This window comes from Peromyscus leucopus, chromosome 4, assembly GCF_004664715.2.
Source record: "Peromyscus leucopus breed LL Stock chromosome 4, UCI_PerLeu_2.1, whole genome shotgun sequence".
Taxonomy (NCBI): domain Eukaryota; kingdom Metazoa; phylum Chordata; class Mammalia; order Rodentia; family Cricetidae; genus Peromyscus; species Peromyscus leucopus.
The window spans coordinates 134,706,922-134,725,136 of NC_051066.1; the positions used below are offsets into that span (position 1 = coordinate 134,706,922).

At 54.1% G+C, this 18,215-nt stretch overlaps 1 protein-coding gene across 1 annotated transcript in view; it reads right to left on the reverse strand.

The window, feature by feature from the left end:
- Kiaa1755 (KIAA1755 ortholog) overlaps positions 1-15,899 on the reverse strand; it is a 29,791-nt gene extending 13,892 nt beyond the window's left edge. The window contains exons 1-8 of the mRNA XM_028889227.2: positions 14,744-15,899; positions 10,792-12,031; positions 10,202-10,384; positions 7,695-7,818; positions 5,181-5,274; positions 3,522-3,605; positions 3,087-3,203; positions 229-327 (exon numbers count right to left, since the gene is read on the reverse strand). Coding sequence (XP_028745060.1) covers positions 229-327; positions 3,087-3,203; positions 3,522-3,605; positions 5,181-5,274; positions 7,695-7,818; positions 10,202-10,384; positions 10,792-12,031; positions 14,744-14,923 — 2,121 coding nt within the window. The 5' untranslated portion in view covers positions 14,924-15,899. The remainder of the gene's footprint in view (positions 1-228; positions 328-3,086; positions 3,204-3,521; positions 3,606-5,180; positions 5,275-7,694; positions 7,819-10,201; positions 10,385-10,791; positions 12,032-14,743) is intronic.
- Between the last annotated feature and the right edge of the window lie 2,316 nt (positions 15,900-18,215).

The following is an 18,215-nucleotide window of genomic DNA, read 5'->3' on the forward strand; positions in this document are numbered from 1 at the left end:
CAGTCCCTCATAACTACCTTGCAAATGGCCACTCTGCCACTGCAACCATGACCCTCACCAGAGCAGAGGCAAGCCGGATCCTCAGGCTGGGTCCCCAGTGCCGGGCACATGGTGGATGCCCAAGATCTATTATCTGAGTGATAAAGTGAAAAATAGAATGACCACCCTGGGTGTCCCCTTCCCAGCGCTCTTGATACTTAGAGGTATGCTGGAGGCATACAAGCTTACCTGCACCCCACCAGGGGGGTCACCCTTCTCAAACTCTTGAATGGAGGCCCGCAGCAGGGATGAGGCCTGGCGAAGCTCAGTGACAAACGGGTCCAGCTTCTGCAAGAACAGGCGCCAGAGCGCAGAACTCAGCCTGGGTGACCAAGAGGAGATTTGTCTTTCCCCAGGAGGACGTGGGAAGGCACCAGGCAGGGCTTCTAGAACTTACACTGCATCAGACCCGTCAGGAGAGCTGGTGAAAGTGAGGCTCTGGACGACCCCCCGACCCCATGCCCCGGCCTTTCTCCCACCTCTAGCCTGCCCCACCCCCACAGCTGAGCCAGTATCTGGGACAAACTCTAAGAACATCTACGAGGTCTCCAAGCCACAGTGCTGCTGCTGCAGGGTTGGGGGCTTCTAGAGTGGGAACCAGAGCAGAGGAGAGAGAAGAGCGTCTGAGCTGTTCGCAGAGCCTGGGGGTCTTCACAGAAGGGGCAGGATGGGGGTGAGAGGGCGACCTGGAGAAGCGCATTTGGTCCAGCTCAGCCATCAGCTAGCTGTGAGACCACAGGTAAGTTACTTAACGTCTCTGGGCTTCCCTTTACTTCTGAGAGGTGGAAACCACGGCGGAACACGTTTTACAGCAGGGTAAAGGTTTGCTGGATTGATTTGTGCACAGGATTTAGAGTGCAGCCTGGAACGTGCCAGACTCACGATCACCACAAAGTTTACTCTCTGGATCACCCTGTAAAATTTCACTTCAAGGGACAGTCTGAAAGTCCAAGTTCAAAGGTCACTGGGTAAATGGGAGGCCTCTGGAGAAGGAAGCAGGAGCCTGGGAGCAGGACTTGTCACTGAAATGTGTGTACATACTCTCCCTCCACGTCTTCAGGTGAGCGATTCTAAGATCCCCGCCCCCCAGGACACCAAGACCAGGATGCCCAACCCTTTATGCTAAGTGTCCTTTAGAACCATGTGCACCTGCTGGGGACTAGAAACTGGCTGAAAATGACTCAGACAACTGATGCCAGCTGGACACTGCCTCCAAAGCTGGACTGCTTGTTTCCAGACAAACAAGTCTGTAGGCAGTCCAGTGGCATGCAGCGCCTCCCTGCCTCCTTCCCTTCCCCTCCCCTGTTTATTATTATTATTATTATTATTATTATTATTATTAATTATTATTATTTTGTTTTTCTGAGACAGGGTTTCTCTGTATAACCCTGGTTGTCCTGGAACTCATTCTGTAGACCAAGCTGACCTCAAACTCACAGAGATCCGCCTGCCTCTGCCTCCCGAGTGCTGGGATTAAAGTCCTGTGCCACCACTGCCTGCTTCTTTTGTTTGTTTGCTTGCTTTTTATTGGGGAGTACCCTGGCTGGAAGCTGTGTCGGGGGAGGCAGAGGGCTGCTGGTCACACCACAGTGGAAAAGGGAACCCTCAGGCCCTGGCTGAGAGGTCCTGACTGGGCAGCTGGGTGGAGGGGCCCTGGGTGGGCGTTCAGTGCCTTCAGAATAGACTAGTCCATGTGCTGCCCCACCCCTTGTGGCCTCCTGAGTTAATCTGGGCACCGAATACCTGCTTGTGGGGTTGTGGGAGGACAGGGTGGAGCTGGGGCAGTTTCCTTCCCTGCCCTACAGGAGGCAATACACACTAACCCACCACGTGTGACACGCCCACGCTAACCCACCACGTGTGACACGCCCACGCTAACCCACCACGTGTGACACGCCCACGCTAACCCACCACGTGTGACACGCCCACGCTAACCCACCACGTGTGACACGTCCACGCTAACCCACCACGTGTGACACGCCCACGCTAACCCACCACGTGTGACACGCCCACGCTAACCCACCACGTGTGACACGTCCACGCTAACCCACCACGTGTGACACGCCCACGCTAACCCACCACGTGTGACACGCCCACGCTAACCCACCACGTGTGACACGCCCACGCTAACCCACCACGTGTGACACGCCCACGCTAACCCACCACGTGTGACACGCCCACGCTAACCCACCACGTGTGACACGCCCACGCTAACCCACCACGTGTGACACGCCCACGCTAACCCACCACGTGTGACACGCCCACGCTAACCCACCACGTGTGACACGCCCACGCTAACCCACCACGTGTGACACGCCCATACTAACCCACCACGTGTGACACGCCCATACTAACCCACCACGTGTGACACGCCCATACTAACCCACCACGTGTGACACGCCCATACTAACCCACCACGTGTGACACGCCCATACTAACCCACCACGTGTGACACGCCCATACTAACCCACCACGTGTGACACGCCCATACTAACCTACCACGTGTGACACATCCACGCTAACCCACCACGTGTGACACGCCCACACTAACCCACCATGTGTGACACGTCCACACTAACCCACCACGTGTGACACGTCCACACTAACCCACCACGTGTGACACGTCCACACTAACCCACCACGTGTGACACGCCCATGCCTCCACAGAGCAGATGCCTGTCGATTTACTTTCAGTTGAGAACAGCCAAAGCCTTTACTAACACGAACTCAATCCTCATAAAGAATCCCACAGGAAGGCAATTTCATTGCCCTCCCCATCCCCCACTTTGCTGATGAGAAAAGCAAGGCTCAGAGAAGAAGGTGGGTAACTTACCCAAAGTCACAGAGCAGAGCTGGACTGGAACCCAGAAGCAGAAGGCAGGCCCCAGAGCCTGGGGCCTTACTGGGGCTACTCTGTACCTTCATTGTAAATGTTTGTTGAGTGACTGTTCTTGAACCCTGTTTTTGACAGGGCTGAGGGACCCATGGGGCAAGGCAGTGAAGGGAAGAGGAGAAGTAAGGATACTGGAGGCTATGAGAGTAGACACCTGGAAGAACTGCACCCACTCGCTGTGGTGATAGGGGAAGGGGCCCTCCAGAGCCTCGGGCAGCTGGCTAGGGTCCACATGGTTTCTGAGGGCCTTCAGCGAGGTCAGTACCTCCACCTGCAGATGAAAGGAGAGTCAGGAGGCATAGAGGACTCTCCCCAGAGATGATGTAAGAAGGTCCGGTCTTAGATCTCTGCCCAGGCACCACATCTCTCACTGGGAAGGTCCAGAGTGGTGTTCTGAGCAGTGAGTCTTCTCTGGAAGCTTTGATCAATCATTTGAACCAGACCCTGATTATGGAATGGCACATACACAGCACACATACTGCTACTTCCAAGTCTGTGTTCAAGGCAGACATCATCAATCGACTGCAGAACTCATTTTTTCCCCAGGGCTCGGCTCTTACTCAATACTGCTGCCCAGGCCTCTACTCACCTGGACAGGTAGTACAGGTAGCTGAAGGATGGATGCCTTCTCTCCCAGGAGGAGCACTTTGCTGATGGAGGCTGGAGCCAGGGCCTGTGAGGAGAGAACCTCTTCAGGGCTGCTTTGTCCGCTTTCCCCCTTGTCATCTCCCCCTCCTTCCTGAGGGACATGCATAGTGTGGTCCCCTGGGGGGGGGGCTTTGTGTGGCATGTTTAGAGTGAACCACCAGCCTCAAGATAGCAAACCCAACCTGTACTGCAAGTCTTCCGTGAGGTCTCAGTTTCCCTGTCTATAAGACATGAGGTCAGATGGCCAGGCAGGCGTACATCAAGCCTTCACCTGTCCAGCTGAACATGCTGACTAGTCAAGAGTCTTCTCTGTCAGGGGGATTATGTGGCCCAAGGCTTAACCAATCAGAGCCCTGTATTCCCCGGAACATGGGACTTAGTCGATGTCAGCCAGTCAGCACTAATGATACCCCAAGAACCTTTGGCAGGAACCTCTCTCCTGTGTCCTACAGGAACCTAATGACTGTGACTTTCAAGCTGCTGGGAACCATACTGCCACCCAGTGGAAGTGAGGCCATGAAAAAATAGCACCCTTGTGGGAGGGCCCGGACAGGAATAGAGAAGATGGTTCTCTCTGAACCCTTGGATGGGTATGCATGCACAGCTGGATTCAACTCCTGGATGTTAAAACGTGGGCCTGCCCCTTTAAGACAGTGGTCACTCTTAAAAGGCCAGATCCTACAGACTAAAGAGACCAGGCCGCCCCTTCCTGCAGCCCTCTCTGGGACAGGGAGTGAAGAAAGAGTCAGTGACTTGATTTTCCTTTGTGGTGTCCCGCTCTTCCTTGCTCTCTGTCACATGTAGTCTATTGAGATAAATCGTGTGATGTAAAGCTTCCTGCTACCCCCACAGACTTATAAAGGTCTGATGTTTTTCTTGTTTCTGGGGTTGCTAGAGGGATTCGTTCTGGGGGCTTTTCTGAGGAGACTCCTGTACCCATCCCATCCTTCTCATGGTGGTTAGTTATCTCTCTCTCTCTCACACACACACTCTCTCTCTAATCCCCATTCTCTCTCTCTCTTTTTTTGTTTTTTGTTTTGTTTTTGTTTTTCGAGACACAGTTTCTCTGTGTAGCCCTGGCTGTCTTGGAACTCACTATGTAGACCAAGCTGGCCTCGAACTCACAGAGAACGCCTGCCTCTGCCTCCTGAGTGCTGGAATTAAAGGCGCCACCTGACTCATCCTCACTCTTAATGAAGCTCTTCTCTGGGTTTTAAAGGGAAGCCCCTCTTCTCTTTAAGGTCCCTGCCGTATCTGTCTCTCCCATCATGCACCGGTTCTCTCTAAAGTTCAACCTCTCACCTCAAGGCCCCATCATGCCCTGCACCCCTCCAGCCTAATACAATGCGTATTCTGAAGGGAGCCATTCATCAGCTTCTCTTTCAACACTCACCGCTGCTGTTTTTAAATCGATTTGTTATACCGAGCCAGCCAACGCCCTTTGTCTAGAAGCCTGATTGCAGGGTTTCCTTAGATGCCACCAGAAGTCTCTGTCCAGGTTTTACGATGCCAGCCTTAAGTCCACCAGGCTCTGGGCAGGCCACAGTCCCCTGGAGACTCCCAAGACCAGCTAGACTAAGGCTTCCTACCTGGCACTCACCTGTGTGCTCTGCAGGGCGCTGACCAGAGCAGGACTCGGGGGCCCTTTCCTGGCGTCAATCACCACCAGCAGCCCCTTGGCTTTATCCTCCAGCCTGCGGGTAGAAGGCAGAAATCAGGTTCTGCCAGGCAGCCTGGGGCTCAGGAGAACCCCGTGGGAAGGTGAGGGAAGCGGGTTGGCAGGAGTCTCCGCTCCGCAAGGCCAATGCCTCCTCCAGGAAGCACCCATGATTCCTCCTGTAGAACCCACAGCCTTCCATTCACAGCTCAGGCCCCAGGTGATTCATCACTGTGGTCACTGTGTGACTGTGTTCACCACCCTTTGTGGTCGAGGATGTGGCTCAGAGGTTGTGTGTGAGCCTCACTGGGTTCCGTTCCCAGAATTCCAAGCAAAAACAAATGAGATGAAACAGCCCCGTGCCTATTTCTTTGTGTAGGCAGGACCCCCAGTTTGTTCGGGATTTACCAGCCCCCACCTGTGGTTTTCTGATGTGCAGAGACCATACTAGTCACCCAACTTCCCTGGCCATTGACTGGGCTAGGTGGGGGCATGTGACCTATCTTTTCCCAGTGAGATGAGAAACGCTAACTGAATGGCTTCGGAAAAATCTGTTTTCTCCTTTAAGGAGTTCTTCGAAGGACAGAGGGAGGTGTTGGGAAGAGGGGGATGAGCAGGCCAAAGGAGACTGAGAGAGGTTAACTAATCGAGGGACACAGAGCCATCAGGAAATCCCCTACTTTGTATAATTACTATAACTCATACAGTGTTGCAGGGAAACGAATAACTAATTCCGGCCTCAAGGCAGACAACCAGAGGCTGTTCTCAACGTGAACTGAAGTCACTCGCCTCCAGCACGCCCCCTGCTCTTATCACCTGAGTGGGCAGGATGGATGGTGGCTGCTTCCCAGGTCCCAGGCTGGCCTAATTACTGACCTAGGCCAAACGGGAGTCTTCCCCCATCCCCACCCCCCACCCCAGGCCCCAACCCAGGGCCCTCAGACCTTGAGCAGCGGATGCAGGTGGGGGGCTGGTGGGTGGGGCCCAGGGTGGCTGGTGGGCAGTAAGTGCCCTCAGCCAGTCTGCTGGTCAAGGGGGTCTGGAAGACTCCCCAGCGGTCTTCAAACCTTACATCACCAGTTCACGAGCACAGCCCACATGGCCCCACACTGTTTTGTGTCCCTGTCACTGGACAAGGCTGTGTGAGAACAGATGGGCTCATCTGTGTCACATGCCCACTGCCTGCCCAGAGCAAGAGGGATATAAATGCTTTCTATGACTACCCCGGGCGGGGAAATTGACACAGAGCAGTCAACTGTGAGAGAGGTTGACATCGCATATTCCCCTCATTCCAGGTGCTTGTGACCCTAACTGGGCTCCCTGGTCATTTGAGGGGGCAGGGTGGGCAAATCACTGCCACAAGGTCACAGATCAAAGTGGGTGGGGAGATATTCCAGGGTTCTGTCTACCACCGGGTCATTTCTCAGAGACACAGGCGGCCATTTTCCACCTGCAGAAAATCTGGTGTCTGGTGGCCTGCAGGAGACAGGGGGCTCTGGGGAGGGGTGGCAAAGAAGATTCCCAAGAACTTCATGGCTCCCTAACCTCCCCCCAGATGCCGCACCTCCAGTTGGTTGGGCTTCCATAGCTACAGGGCAGGGAAATGTCACCTCTGCAGGTTCTCAGGGGAGCCTGTGTCTCAGAAGCCAGATGGGCTTCTCCCCAACCATGAAGTCTGAACCGTGGGCTGGGGGGCTAGGAGTGGGAGAGACTGGGGGCTGGAAATCTGCCTGGACCATGCACCACCTGGGCTTATTCTCAGGGGCTCTCTACCTTTTTTGTTGAAGCAGGGTCTCTCATTGGCTGGAATATGTCAGTTAGGCAAGGCTAGGCTGGCCTTCTGTATCTTCAAACGTGCCCCACTACATGTGGGTTCTGGAGTTAGAGCTCAGGTAACCTTGCTTACAAGGCAAACACTTTGCTGACTGAGCTATGGTCCCAAACCCTGGTTCTTTAATTCTCTCATCCATTCACTCATTTGTTTGCCCTGTCTTTTATTTACTCAACGACATTTATATCTAAGATGCCACCTCCGCAGAGAAGCCTTCCCCGGCTTCCCAGCTAAAATCAACCCTCTCACCTTCTCTGCACCACAATGCTTCTCAAAGATTAGCCTCCGCTCCAGCCTCCGACATACCAGTGTCACCAGGAACCTGACTAGAAATGCAGATTCTCAGGCTGGCGGAGTGTGAAGCGCTGGGGACGAGCGAGTGAGCTGCTTCAACAGCTCATCCAGTCGTTCTCCGACTCCAGGGCACCACCAGGTCACAGCTGTGAGTTCGCTCTGCACACCTTCCCTCCCCCACCAGCCTGGGAGGGCCCCGCTGAAGGGACAGAGCCCACCGGCCACCCAGCTCCTAGCCCGTGGCTGGCCGTGTGAACACAGTGGATGGAAGGACCTGCAGCCTCCCCGCTACACACCTGGCTAAGGGGTGAAGTATGACAGTGTCCCCTCACCTAGGAACACCGCATAAGTAGGACAGCAACTCCGTGACCTCCAAGGCAGTACACCAGGGTGCCTCCCAGGCCTCCTGCGTGGTCGACACCAGGAGCAGAGGCCGCCCCGCCCGGTCTCTACCACCTGAAGGAGAGAAGACACATGAGTAATGGCAGTTGTGGGGGACCCTCCATGGGAGCCTCCTCTGTGGCTCTCCAGGCCTTTGCCTACACTGATCTTTCTGCCTGGAATGTCTTTCCTTCTCTTCCTTCTGTGACCTCCAATCTCCTCTTCATCCTCCAAAGGCCCAGCTTCAATGCCACTTCCTGAGAAAAGCCTCCCTGAGTTCTTCTTCAGCACAGAGTCAGTTCACTGTCCTTGGGACTGTCTCTGGATAGGGCCCGCACCCCACTACAGTGCATGGACCCACTAGTTCACATCCTGACTTGCTGTGTGTCCCTGGGTAAGTCTGTGCATCTCTGAGCTTTAATAATTTCATCTATCTGATAAGGCAAATTCAGTTCTGGGCAGATGAGGTTTCTTTGGGGATTAACTGAGTTAGTTCCTGAGAGTGCTCGGCACTCGGCAAGGACCAGTGAATGCATCTGTGGTGACTGGGTACCATCCCTGTCACATCTCACACAGACCACAGCAGGCTGATCCTGTGATTTCTCCTCAAGTGCTGCATTGCTGACAGGCCATTTCCTCTTCTAGGGGAATGGAGGGCTGTGTGTCTCATGTCCCTGGGGACTCACGGCCCAGGAAGTCAGCCTAGCTGCCAGGACCTTCCTTCACCCAGCTCTGCCTGTCTGGTGTGCCCCCACCCTCCTGTCTCCAGCTCTTGAGATCCTCTCTGGCCCCTGGTCTGGCCAATGTACCACCTCCATATTCCCCAGCCCGGGGTCCTGCAGGAAGCCGTCCTGACAACTCCACTGCCTCCTGGGACTGGCTCAGGACAGCATCAGAGCATGGATGCCTGAGGAGCTGGCCGGCACATAGAGGTTAGAGCAATGCAGTCCAAACCCTGTAAGTCTGGGAGCTTGCAGAGTGCAGGGGGACCCAGTGACCCAGCTTGCCTCCTCTCCCTGGCTCCCAAGCAGTTCAGATGGAGTCAGTCCCTAGACCCAAGTTCGAGTAGCCAAAGGGTCAGATGCTGGGTCCCCTGGGACACGGCAACCATGTGGCCAGAGCCTGGCTCTGCCTGCCCACCAAATGCTGCCTGGATCAGGAACAGGGCAACAGGAAGCATCATTATCCAACCTGATTTGTTTTTCACTGGACCAAAGAGATCTCTGTGCCCCAAACACTGCCCTTGCCTGGTGGGTGGTACCAGAAATACCATCTCTAGCCCCAGAAAACCCTTCTGCTATGGGCATGCTGGGTGACCAATGTCACGTGGAAATAGGAATGGCCGGGGTAGGAGGCGTGCGGGAGGCTCCTATAGCCTCTGAAGAATTCAATACAGCTTCAGCAGATGACCGGGACACCAGCAGATGGCTCCTCTGGGATCTGCGGGGAGATGGGGCCAGGGAGACCAGATGGAAGTCCAGGAGTAGCAAGGTGGCAGGACAGTTAGTCCCCAAAGGCACAGGGTCCTTCACGCTCCTGACCTTTACATGCGCTGTTCCCAGTTTCTGAAGCGCTCTTCCCAACATGTACATGGCTAACTCCTAAACTTTCCTGGCCTCTCCTGCTAGAAGCCTGGGCCAGGAGCACTATTTATTTTCCCAGTTCCTAGACATTTTCTTTATGTTGGATTGCAATGGCCTCTTGTAGTTTCTCTAACACTAGAATAAAACGTGTGTGGGTGCTGGGGCCACATAGACTTGTTTCCTAACAAATCCACAGTGCTGAGTCTAGGGCTCGGGAAACAGTGATCAAACAGCTACAAATCGGGAATAAAACACCCGAAGCTTGGAAGCTGTCAATACCTGGTCCAAAGCCCCTTAGTGGGTGGAGTACTTGCTTGTTCACCAGAGGCCGGAAGAACTATTAATAGAGGCTCATAGATGCTTCCTTCCCTGAAGAATTGCCCTTAGCTAGATTAGCTTATTAGCTCGCCCTGCATCCCATTCCAGGATCAGCCTGCGGTTAATGATTGATATACCCAGAGTCGGCCTGCAGTTAATGTCTAACAGACCCAGAAGTTAAATACTGACCCCGCACCTTAGCCAGCCAGCTGGTATAACCCACATCTTGGAGCCTCCCCGGGTCTGGCATCACCTTGCTCGTCCCTTCCTCTGCCTGCCTTGTTTTGCTCGGTCCCATTCTCATGGGGGCCATTCCAAGAATCTTTGTCTCAAGTTCAGCTTCTAGGGAGCCGGGAACACACCTCGCCTTCCTCATGGAAGTCTGGATAAATGGATGGATGGACAGATGGACAGATGGATTGATGGATACTTAGAAATGGCTTGCCTCTAATCCAAGCCTTTTGTTGGAAACTTTGCAGCCTCCCAGACCTTACCCCTCTTCACCCCCCAGCATCTGAGAATGCTCTGCTCCCTCCGCTCCCCCTGAATCCCAGAACCTGGCAGGCAGGCTATCCTGGAGTGGAGAAGCTTGATTCCCAGAGTCCCAATCCTGGGCTCAGGCCTGGAACACTCCTCCAGGCTAAGTTTTCCTCCTGGGGGACCCGCAGAATCTTTCCGGAAGCCAGGCGGCTCCCCAGACGGTAGGGCTGAGCCAGATGTTCTGGGGAGAGCTGTCCCATCTGGGGAAGAACAAAGCAGGGCTGTCATACAGGAGACAGACTTTCCGAGGGACAGTGTTTTGCCTTCCACCCAAACGATAATACGGCTTGTAGCATGATCTACTCTCTGCCAGTGATGCCAAGTCCCTTCCTTCTGGTATATCTTTGAACCATCAGAGCAACTCTGTGTTGTAAATGAGCCTCCCCACCCCCAAGTAGAGAAGGAGGTTTGAACTCAGAGAGGTTAAGTGTCTGGCCAAGGTCACACAGCACGAGGTAAAACTGGAATGTGAACCCAAACAGACCTAATGAATAGCCTTGCTCAGTTCTACACTCCTGAGCCTGGGACAGCCTTGTGACCCCTGTCTCTCACAGCCTCCTGCACCAGGGAAAGCCTGGTTCTTGCCCTGATGAGTGTGTGTTCTTACCTTTCCCTGGGGCCTTGGCTCCGCAAGGCTGCAGAGAGCTGACCGGGCTCAGGGCCTTCCCAACATGCTGGAGCAGAGCCTTCTCGGGGGGCGTCAGGGGTGCCCTCTGTCCTTTCAAGAAGGAGAACTGGAGCCCAGGAGCCGGGGACCCACGGATGGAGATGTTCCTACTGAGAAAGGCCTCAGCCTTGGAAGGTCTGCCGTATCCTGGTGTGGTCTCCTCTGTCTTTGTCTCGGAGGCTAGGGCTACAGAGGCAGCCGAGGACAATAGAGGAGAGGGTGTTTGTCTTGGCCCAGGCCTGAGCTGGACCATGGCTGCCGGCATTCCCAAAGGCGTTTGCATCTCAGAGGCTCCTGGCTCTTCTTCAGTGTCTTCCACCAGGCCAGAGGTACAGTCCAGCGGCTTCTCCAGGACACCAACGTGGGGCTGCTGGGGCTGTCTCTCTGCAATGTGGTCAGAGGCTTTGTGCCTGGCCTTTCTTCTTGAGCCCCTACTGCAGGGCTTCTCTCCAGAGTCTGTTGGCTTCACACATCCTTGAGTGTCCGCACCGAGTGTAACTGCCTCCCTGTCTGGAGACCCCCTTCTACACTCTTGGAGAAAGCCCAGGAGAGCCACATAGTCCCCCTCCGGGCCCTGGTTGGTCTCACTGTCCATCCTGAAGGCCACCTGCCCTGGCCCTGCTGGCTCAACCTTGATGAGCCCAGGATATTTGTCTCTAGACAACTTCCCTTTATCCTTTGCCCAACTCTGGACCACAGACCCCACGCTGCCCAAGGAGCTGGCCTGGCTTGGCTCCTGGGGGCTGCTCAGATGGAGCGCCTCTAGAGGACAAGTGTCCCCATCTGAGGAAGGGATGTTCACTACTGGGGGTCTGTCATCTATAAACTCTGGGCTGGTTATCCTGGTCCAAGGCACAGGCGTGATCCCATTTTCTGACGCCACAAGACAGGTGTGTAAGGGGCTCCCCTCAAAGTCACTGTTGATGGCTTCCAGCCATTCTGGGGTGAAAATCAGAGAATAGGCGGTCTCAGGAATAGGCTTCCTGTCCACCTTGCGGAGGTCCGGGGAAAGACACTTGAGTGTCATGTGGACAGACTGCTCCTCCCAGGACTCCACTTGAAGGTAGAAGTCGCCCTGACGCAGCAGGAGCGGGTTGAGTGGAGCCAGGTGGACCACGACCTCGTCCCGCAGACACAGCGGCCAGCCCTCATGCAGGAAGAGGCAGTGGGTGTAGAGGGCCTGTAGAGAGAGGGGCATCAGAGAGACAGGCTCCACGGCACCTGGGGTTTGGTCAACTTCCTTCCCTCTCCCACATGGGACCTTGAACCGCCAGGGAATAGGCAAAGACAAGAGAGATGCCCAGAACCAGGCACTGAAGAGGCCTATGCTGTCAGGGTACATGGGGTCAGTTGCTCCTACCTACCCTTGGCATTGGCCTTGAAGATGCTTGCTAGCCTCCTGGGCTGATGGGAAGGCCAGGGGTCCAGGTACATTAGTTAATCGGCAAGTACCTTCCACGGCAACCCTGCTTGGCTCATGAACCCTCTCTTCCCCATCTACCCATAACTTCTCACAGCCCAGCTGGAGCCTTAGCATCCCTTTCCTTTAAAGCCAGGAAGTCATGGATCGGAGGTCTAAGTGGGTTGTTTGTGCACGTTCTGAGCTGCTCTGAGGTCTGGTTTCTTTCTTCCTTCCTTTCTCTCTCTCTCTCTCTCTCTCTCTCTCTCTCTCTCTCTCCCTTCCTTCCTTCCTTCCTTCCTTTTCTTTTCTGTTTCCGAGACAGGGTTTCTCTGTGTATTTTTGGTGTTTTGGTGCCTGTCCTGGATCTCACTCTTGTAGACCAGGCTGGCCTCGAACTCACAGAGATCCGCCTGGCTCTGCCTCCCGAGTGCTGGGATTAAAGGTGTGTGCCACCACTGCCCAGCAAGATCTGATTTCTTTATCTGCAAATTGGAGTTAAGTAAAGCACAGCAGTATTCCGGGCTGGCATGAGACAGATAGAGTATGGATGCAGAGAAGTCAACGTGATGCTTGGGGAGTGTCCAGAGAATGTGAATTCACTCCCTTTCGAAAACACCTGCCCTTTGAAAGAGTTTGTGTGGATGTGTGTGCATATTGGGAGCGTCCATATGGAGGTCAGAGAATACCTTAGTGGCCTGGGTTCTCTCCTTTCCTTTACAGGGGTTCCAGGCATCGAACTGGAGTCACCAGGCTTGTGTGACAAGAGCCTTTAACAACTGAGTCATCTCCCCAGCCTCAAGCCGAACAGTTAAAATAACAGAAACAGTTTTGAATGAGTGGTCAGGAGACTTGACCCTGCCACTGTCTTGGCAAATGAACTTGAAAAGGCCACCATCATTTTACATTCTGACACTGTAGTGTCTCTCTCTTCCTCGCAGGAGTTGGGGTGGTGATGCCGAGTCCCAAAGAGGGAGCATGGATCCCCCATGTTCCCAGTGATCGAGTCTTGATTTGAAACAGAGAACCTGACCTCAAAGGACCTGCTGTGAATCCCTCTTTGCTCCTGTCTGTTCTGAGGTGACATGAATTAATCCATGACAGCCAAATCAAATGTGCCTGTATTTAAAAATAAGGGCTGTGGAAAATAAAGGAGGGAACAGAACAAGTGGTTTTGACTTTTTTTTCCCCTTTTCTTTTAAGACAGGGTCTCATGTAGCCCAGGCTGGCTTAGATCTCACCATGTAGCTGAGGATGACCTTGAACATCTGATCATCCTGCTTCTACCTTCTGAGGGCTGGCATCACAGACAAGCATTATCATGCCATTTATGTGAATGGATTCAAACCTAGAGCTTTGTGTATGTCAGGCAAGTACTCTACCAACTGGGCTACATTTCCAGCCCTGCAAATGTGTTTTGAAGAGCCAAAGTGACAGTTGTGTGGCTTGTCAGGGAGAGGAAAAAAGATCGGGAGGAGGATCTTCAGGAAACAAGGTCAGGGGGTCACGGCAGGGCCAACAGCAAAGACTTCTGGGAGACACTGCATTCTATTCCCGTTCAGGAGCATTTGCCATGGGGGTTTACCACCAGGTGCTGGGGGTCCTAAGATTGCCTGCGTGGCTCTTGATGCTGGGTGGCCGTGGGCTCAGGGTAACTAACAATAGCTCAGGGACACTGGCGAATCCCTGAGGGAGGAGGGCCGAGGAATCAGAACTGTGATTCCTTGGTGATCTCCCCACTGTTTTCCTAAAACAGTCTCCTTCGAGAGTGTGCAGGGGTCGCGTGGAGTGGGGAGTGTCCATCTTAATACCCAATTCGTCTGGTCAACCGTGATTGGTCCAGCCATGGGCACATGACCGCAGTCTGGCCAATCGAGATCCTTCCTGAGAGCTGCTGTGGCTGCGGGCTAACTGGGAGAGGCCAAGGCAGGAAGCACAGTGTGTCTTCAGTGGGTTGACTAGGGTAAACTCTCGGCTTGAGTGGGAAGTAAGTCGTTTTCCGATACGGCCTAAAACCCTGTCTCTCCACCTCGACCCAGGAGTCACCTCCCTGAAATCTCAGGAGGTTTCCAGGGATAAAAGTGGGAGTGCCTTCAGGAGAGCTCTGGAACATTCTCTGTTGCCTCTGTGGAAGCGGCCCCACCAGGGCCAGGGCCAGATGGTACCACTGATGGTTCCTAGCACCCAGGCAGGTCCCCCAGGGTCGTGGGGTGGGGTGGGGTTCTTGGACATCTGGATTTCCTCCCGGATGATGGACTGTAAATGTCGTTGGCCCCTAGTGTCTGAGGGTCATGAGTCAAGTAACCCCCTTTCTCTACTGGCAGGTGGCCTTTCCCTTTGGATGAGCAGTGGTTCTTGGGAACCCTCCTCCCCTCAGCCACCATATTTCTTGCTGGGGAGACACACCGTGCCCACCTCCCTCCCTCCTCAATTCCAGCCCTCTGGCCTTCTGGGAGAGCTTGTTATGGCAGCCACACAGTGTCCCCAACTTACGCAGGCTGCTTCTCGCACTTGCTCACACAGGCGTTTGGCAGGGATGAGGAAATCCAGGAGGAAGCTCAGCCCGTCTCCCCGGAAGTCAGAGTCCAGCAGCCGGAACACTTGCCCCAGGACAGTAGGGGCAGTGGCTTCAAAGGGCGGGTAGAGCCCTGCCAGAGCGTGCTGGATGGCCATGTCAAGGGCTGAAGAGTCCTGCTGAGGACAACAGGGAGGAAGAAGAGTCACAGTAGCAGTGAGAGCAGGAACAGCGGCCACTCCTGTGACCTTCAGGACCCCTGTGCGTGAGACCTTGCCGACTCCAATGGCCAGGGCCAGTCTCTCACTTCACTTCAGCCTAACTCAGCTTCTCCAGCCTGTACCTCCCTGCCTCTGCCCAGTGATCGCCCCACAGCCCAGCCAAGCTCCATGGCAGCATACCTTCCGCAGCTGCCTTCCTGATGCCCTGCCCCCATCATCCCTCAGCCATGTCACATTCAATGACCTCTCCAGATCACTCACCTATGACTCCTCCCCTGCCTAGCTCTACCACCAATTTCACGCAACGGCTTCTCTGCCTCAGCAGCCTTTAGTCTTCGGAACTCCAGCCATCTTCCATCAGGACCCCAGAGCAGCCTTCCTCTGAGGTGTCAGGCCCCTGCTCAAGAGCTCCCATTGCCTCAGGAGGCACCAGCAGCCTAGGTCTAACTGCTGGGCTTGATGCCAGCCTCCCTCAGCCCCGCTGCCGCGGTCTGTGTCTCTCCCATGGCAAGGAGAACCTCACCTCCAACCTTTGCCAGTGCTGCCCCTTCTTCCCGAACGCCTGCCTGCCTCTCTCTCTCCCACCTCACCTGGGAACTCCTTTCTTCAACCTCACGTCTCAGGCCAGCCCTTGCCTGTTCTGGAAGGTACTCTATGACTTCACACCTGCCTCCTCCATCCAGTGAGGTCAGATGGCCCCTCCTCTGGCACCTTATCAGAGAAGTTCTCACACTGACTTCTGTCCCCCAAAGGGCAAGTGGGGCAGGAAGGACAGCCCCCCAAGGTGCCCGCATCCAAATCTCCATGGTCTACAAATACGGGCAAAGAGGAATGGAAGGCAATAAAGTGGGGACTCTGGGACAGGGGAGAAGGCATGGTGCACACTCCACCAGATTCCAAAGCCAGGGGCGTGACAGCAGGCCACTCCCCCCCCCATGTTGGCAGAATAAGTGAATGAGTGAAAGAATGCACGCCTGCCGATGCACTCTGAAGGAGAGTGGGTCAGGTGGCATGCTGCTGAGCTGTGGGAATGGGACGGTCGCTCCCTAGAGCTGGTGGAGGGATCCGTGGTGTCGTAGAGCAGGAAGGGCTTTACTGCTGACCTTGCTAGTGCCTCCAGCCTCACCCACCAGCCAACTCCTGTTCCCCCTGCCATAGTCTGAATGAGAAGGGTCCCACGGGCTCATATATTGGAACACTTGGTCCCCGGTTGGTGGAACTGTTTGGGAAGGATTAGGAGGTGTGGTCTGGTTGGAGGAGGTGTGTCAATGGGGATGGAATTTGAGGTTTCCACAGCTAAAGCCATTCCCAGTGAGGACTCCCTGTCTTGTGTCTGTAAATAAGATGCAAACTCTCAGCTGCTGGCCCAGCACCGAGCTTTCCTGCCTGATGCCTTGCTCCCCGCCATGATGGTCATCGACTCAAATCTCTGGAAATGTAAGTCTCAAATAAACCCTTTCTTCTATAAGTTGCCTTCATCAGGGTGTCTTTACAGCAATAGAAAAGTGGCTAAGACTCTCACCAGCCTGGGGACAGTGAGAGAAGGAGATCACAAATGCCATCCAATACAGCCTGCTGGGCCTGCATCCCTCCATGCCCCGTGCTCCACTCCACCCTCTTCATGCTGGGCACCAGCACACCTGGCTTCTGCCTCCTTTTGTGGCCTTGACTAGGGTCTTGCTCTCTCTGGGCCTCATCACTAGCTGTGCTGTTTGCTTCGTTTTTGGAAGCGTAATTACTCATGATATCCAGCATCTGTACTATGAAAACTGTTGTGTTTGTTTGCTTGTTTTCACATATACCCATTCAGCAAAAAGGCACTGTCTTAGTTATGGTTTCTTTTTCTTTCTTTCTTTCTTTCTTTCTTTCTTTCTTTCTTTCTTTCTTTCTTTTTTAAGATTTATTTATTTATTATGTATACAGTGTTCTGTCTGTATGTATGCCTGCAGGCCAGAAGAGGGCACCAGATCTCATTGCAGATGGTTGTGAGCCACCATGTGGTTGCTGGGAATTGAACTCAGGACCTTTGGAAGAGCAGTTAGTGCTCTTAACCTCTGAGCCATCTCTCCAGCCTCTAGTCAGGGTTTCTATTGCTGTGAAGAGACACCATACCATGGCAACTCTTATAAAGGAAAAACATTTCATTGGGGCTGGCTTACTGTTCAGAGGTTTTAGTCTATCATCATCATGGCGGGACATAGTGGCAAGGTAGGCAGACATGATGCTGGAGTAGTAGCTGAGAGTTCTACATCTTGATTCACAAGCAACAGGGAGAGACTGCCACACTGGGTGTGGCTTAAGCATATATGAGACCTCAAAGCCCGCCTCTATAGTGACACTTCCTCCAACCAGGCCATACCTACTCCAACAAGGCCACACCTCCTAATAGTGCCACTCCCTATGGACCAAACATTCAAACACATGAGTCTCTGGGGGCCATACTTATTCAAACCACCACAGGTACATAATTATGTTCCTGTCTCAAAAGGGGGAGAGGGAGACAGAGAGAGACCCTACACCCACAGTCTCTTGCTCAGTGTCACATGATGCTACGGCTAAGCCTGGGCATTCCATCTTGCTGGTAAAGAGTCAGAGCCAACCTTGCCCAGGGATTTAGGGAGAAAGAGAAAGACAGTGTGGAAATCCAACCCAGACCCAAGGCAATGAAGACAGCTCACTTCCTCCACCTCTGGCTGCCTGTTTAGTCTGGGATCTATTCCTTTCAGGGTGGTCTGTCCTGGATTCTAGTGGTGCCTAAAGAAACCACAAGAAGGAAGTCAAGGCTTGCCCGCTGAGCCAACCTTGGCTTACACAGGGTACCTCTACTTGCCATGCATTTTAGCCACCTTCAGAAGTGGCTGGACAGTGGAAAATTTCGACAGTGGGCTGGCTGCACTCTTGGTGGCTCACTCGCTATCAGAGGCTTGACTCCTGGGACCCAGAACTGTCCAAGAATTCAGGAAGAACATGGTGGAAAGGCCCCGGAGGCTGCAAGGAGGAGTGCTGGCCCCTTGCCATCACAAATGAACTCAGCAGCCCAGCCCTGGACCACGGGAGTCCAAGGTCTGCTGCCAGACTCTAAATGACGGCCGTGAAACTTGATAGACACGTTTCCATTCCTTCCCAGTAAGGCAGCCCAGCCAGCAGCAGTCCGTTGCTCCTCACAGGGGCCAGGCACAGATGGGGGCTTAAAAGGAAGGAGGCAGGCCCAGCTCCCTTTGCAACAAGG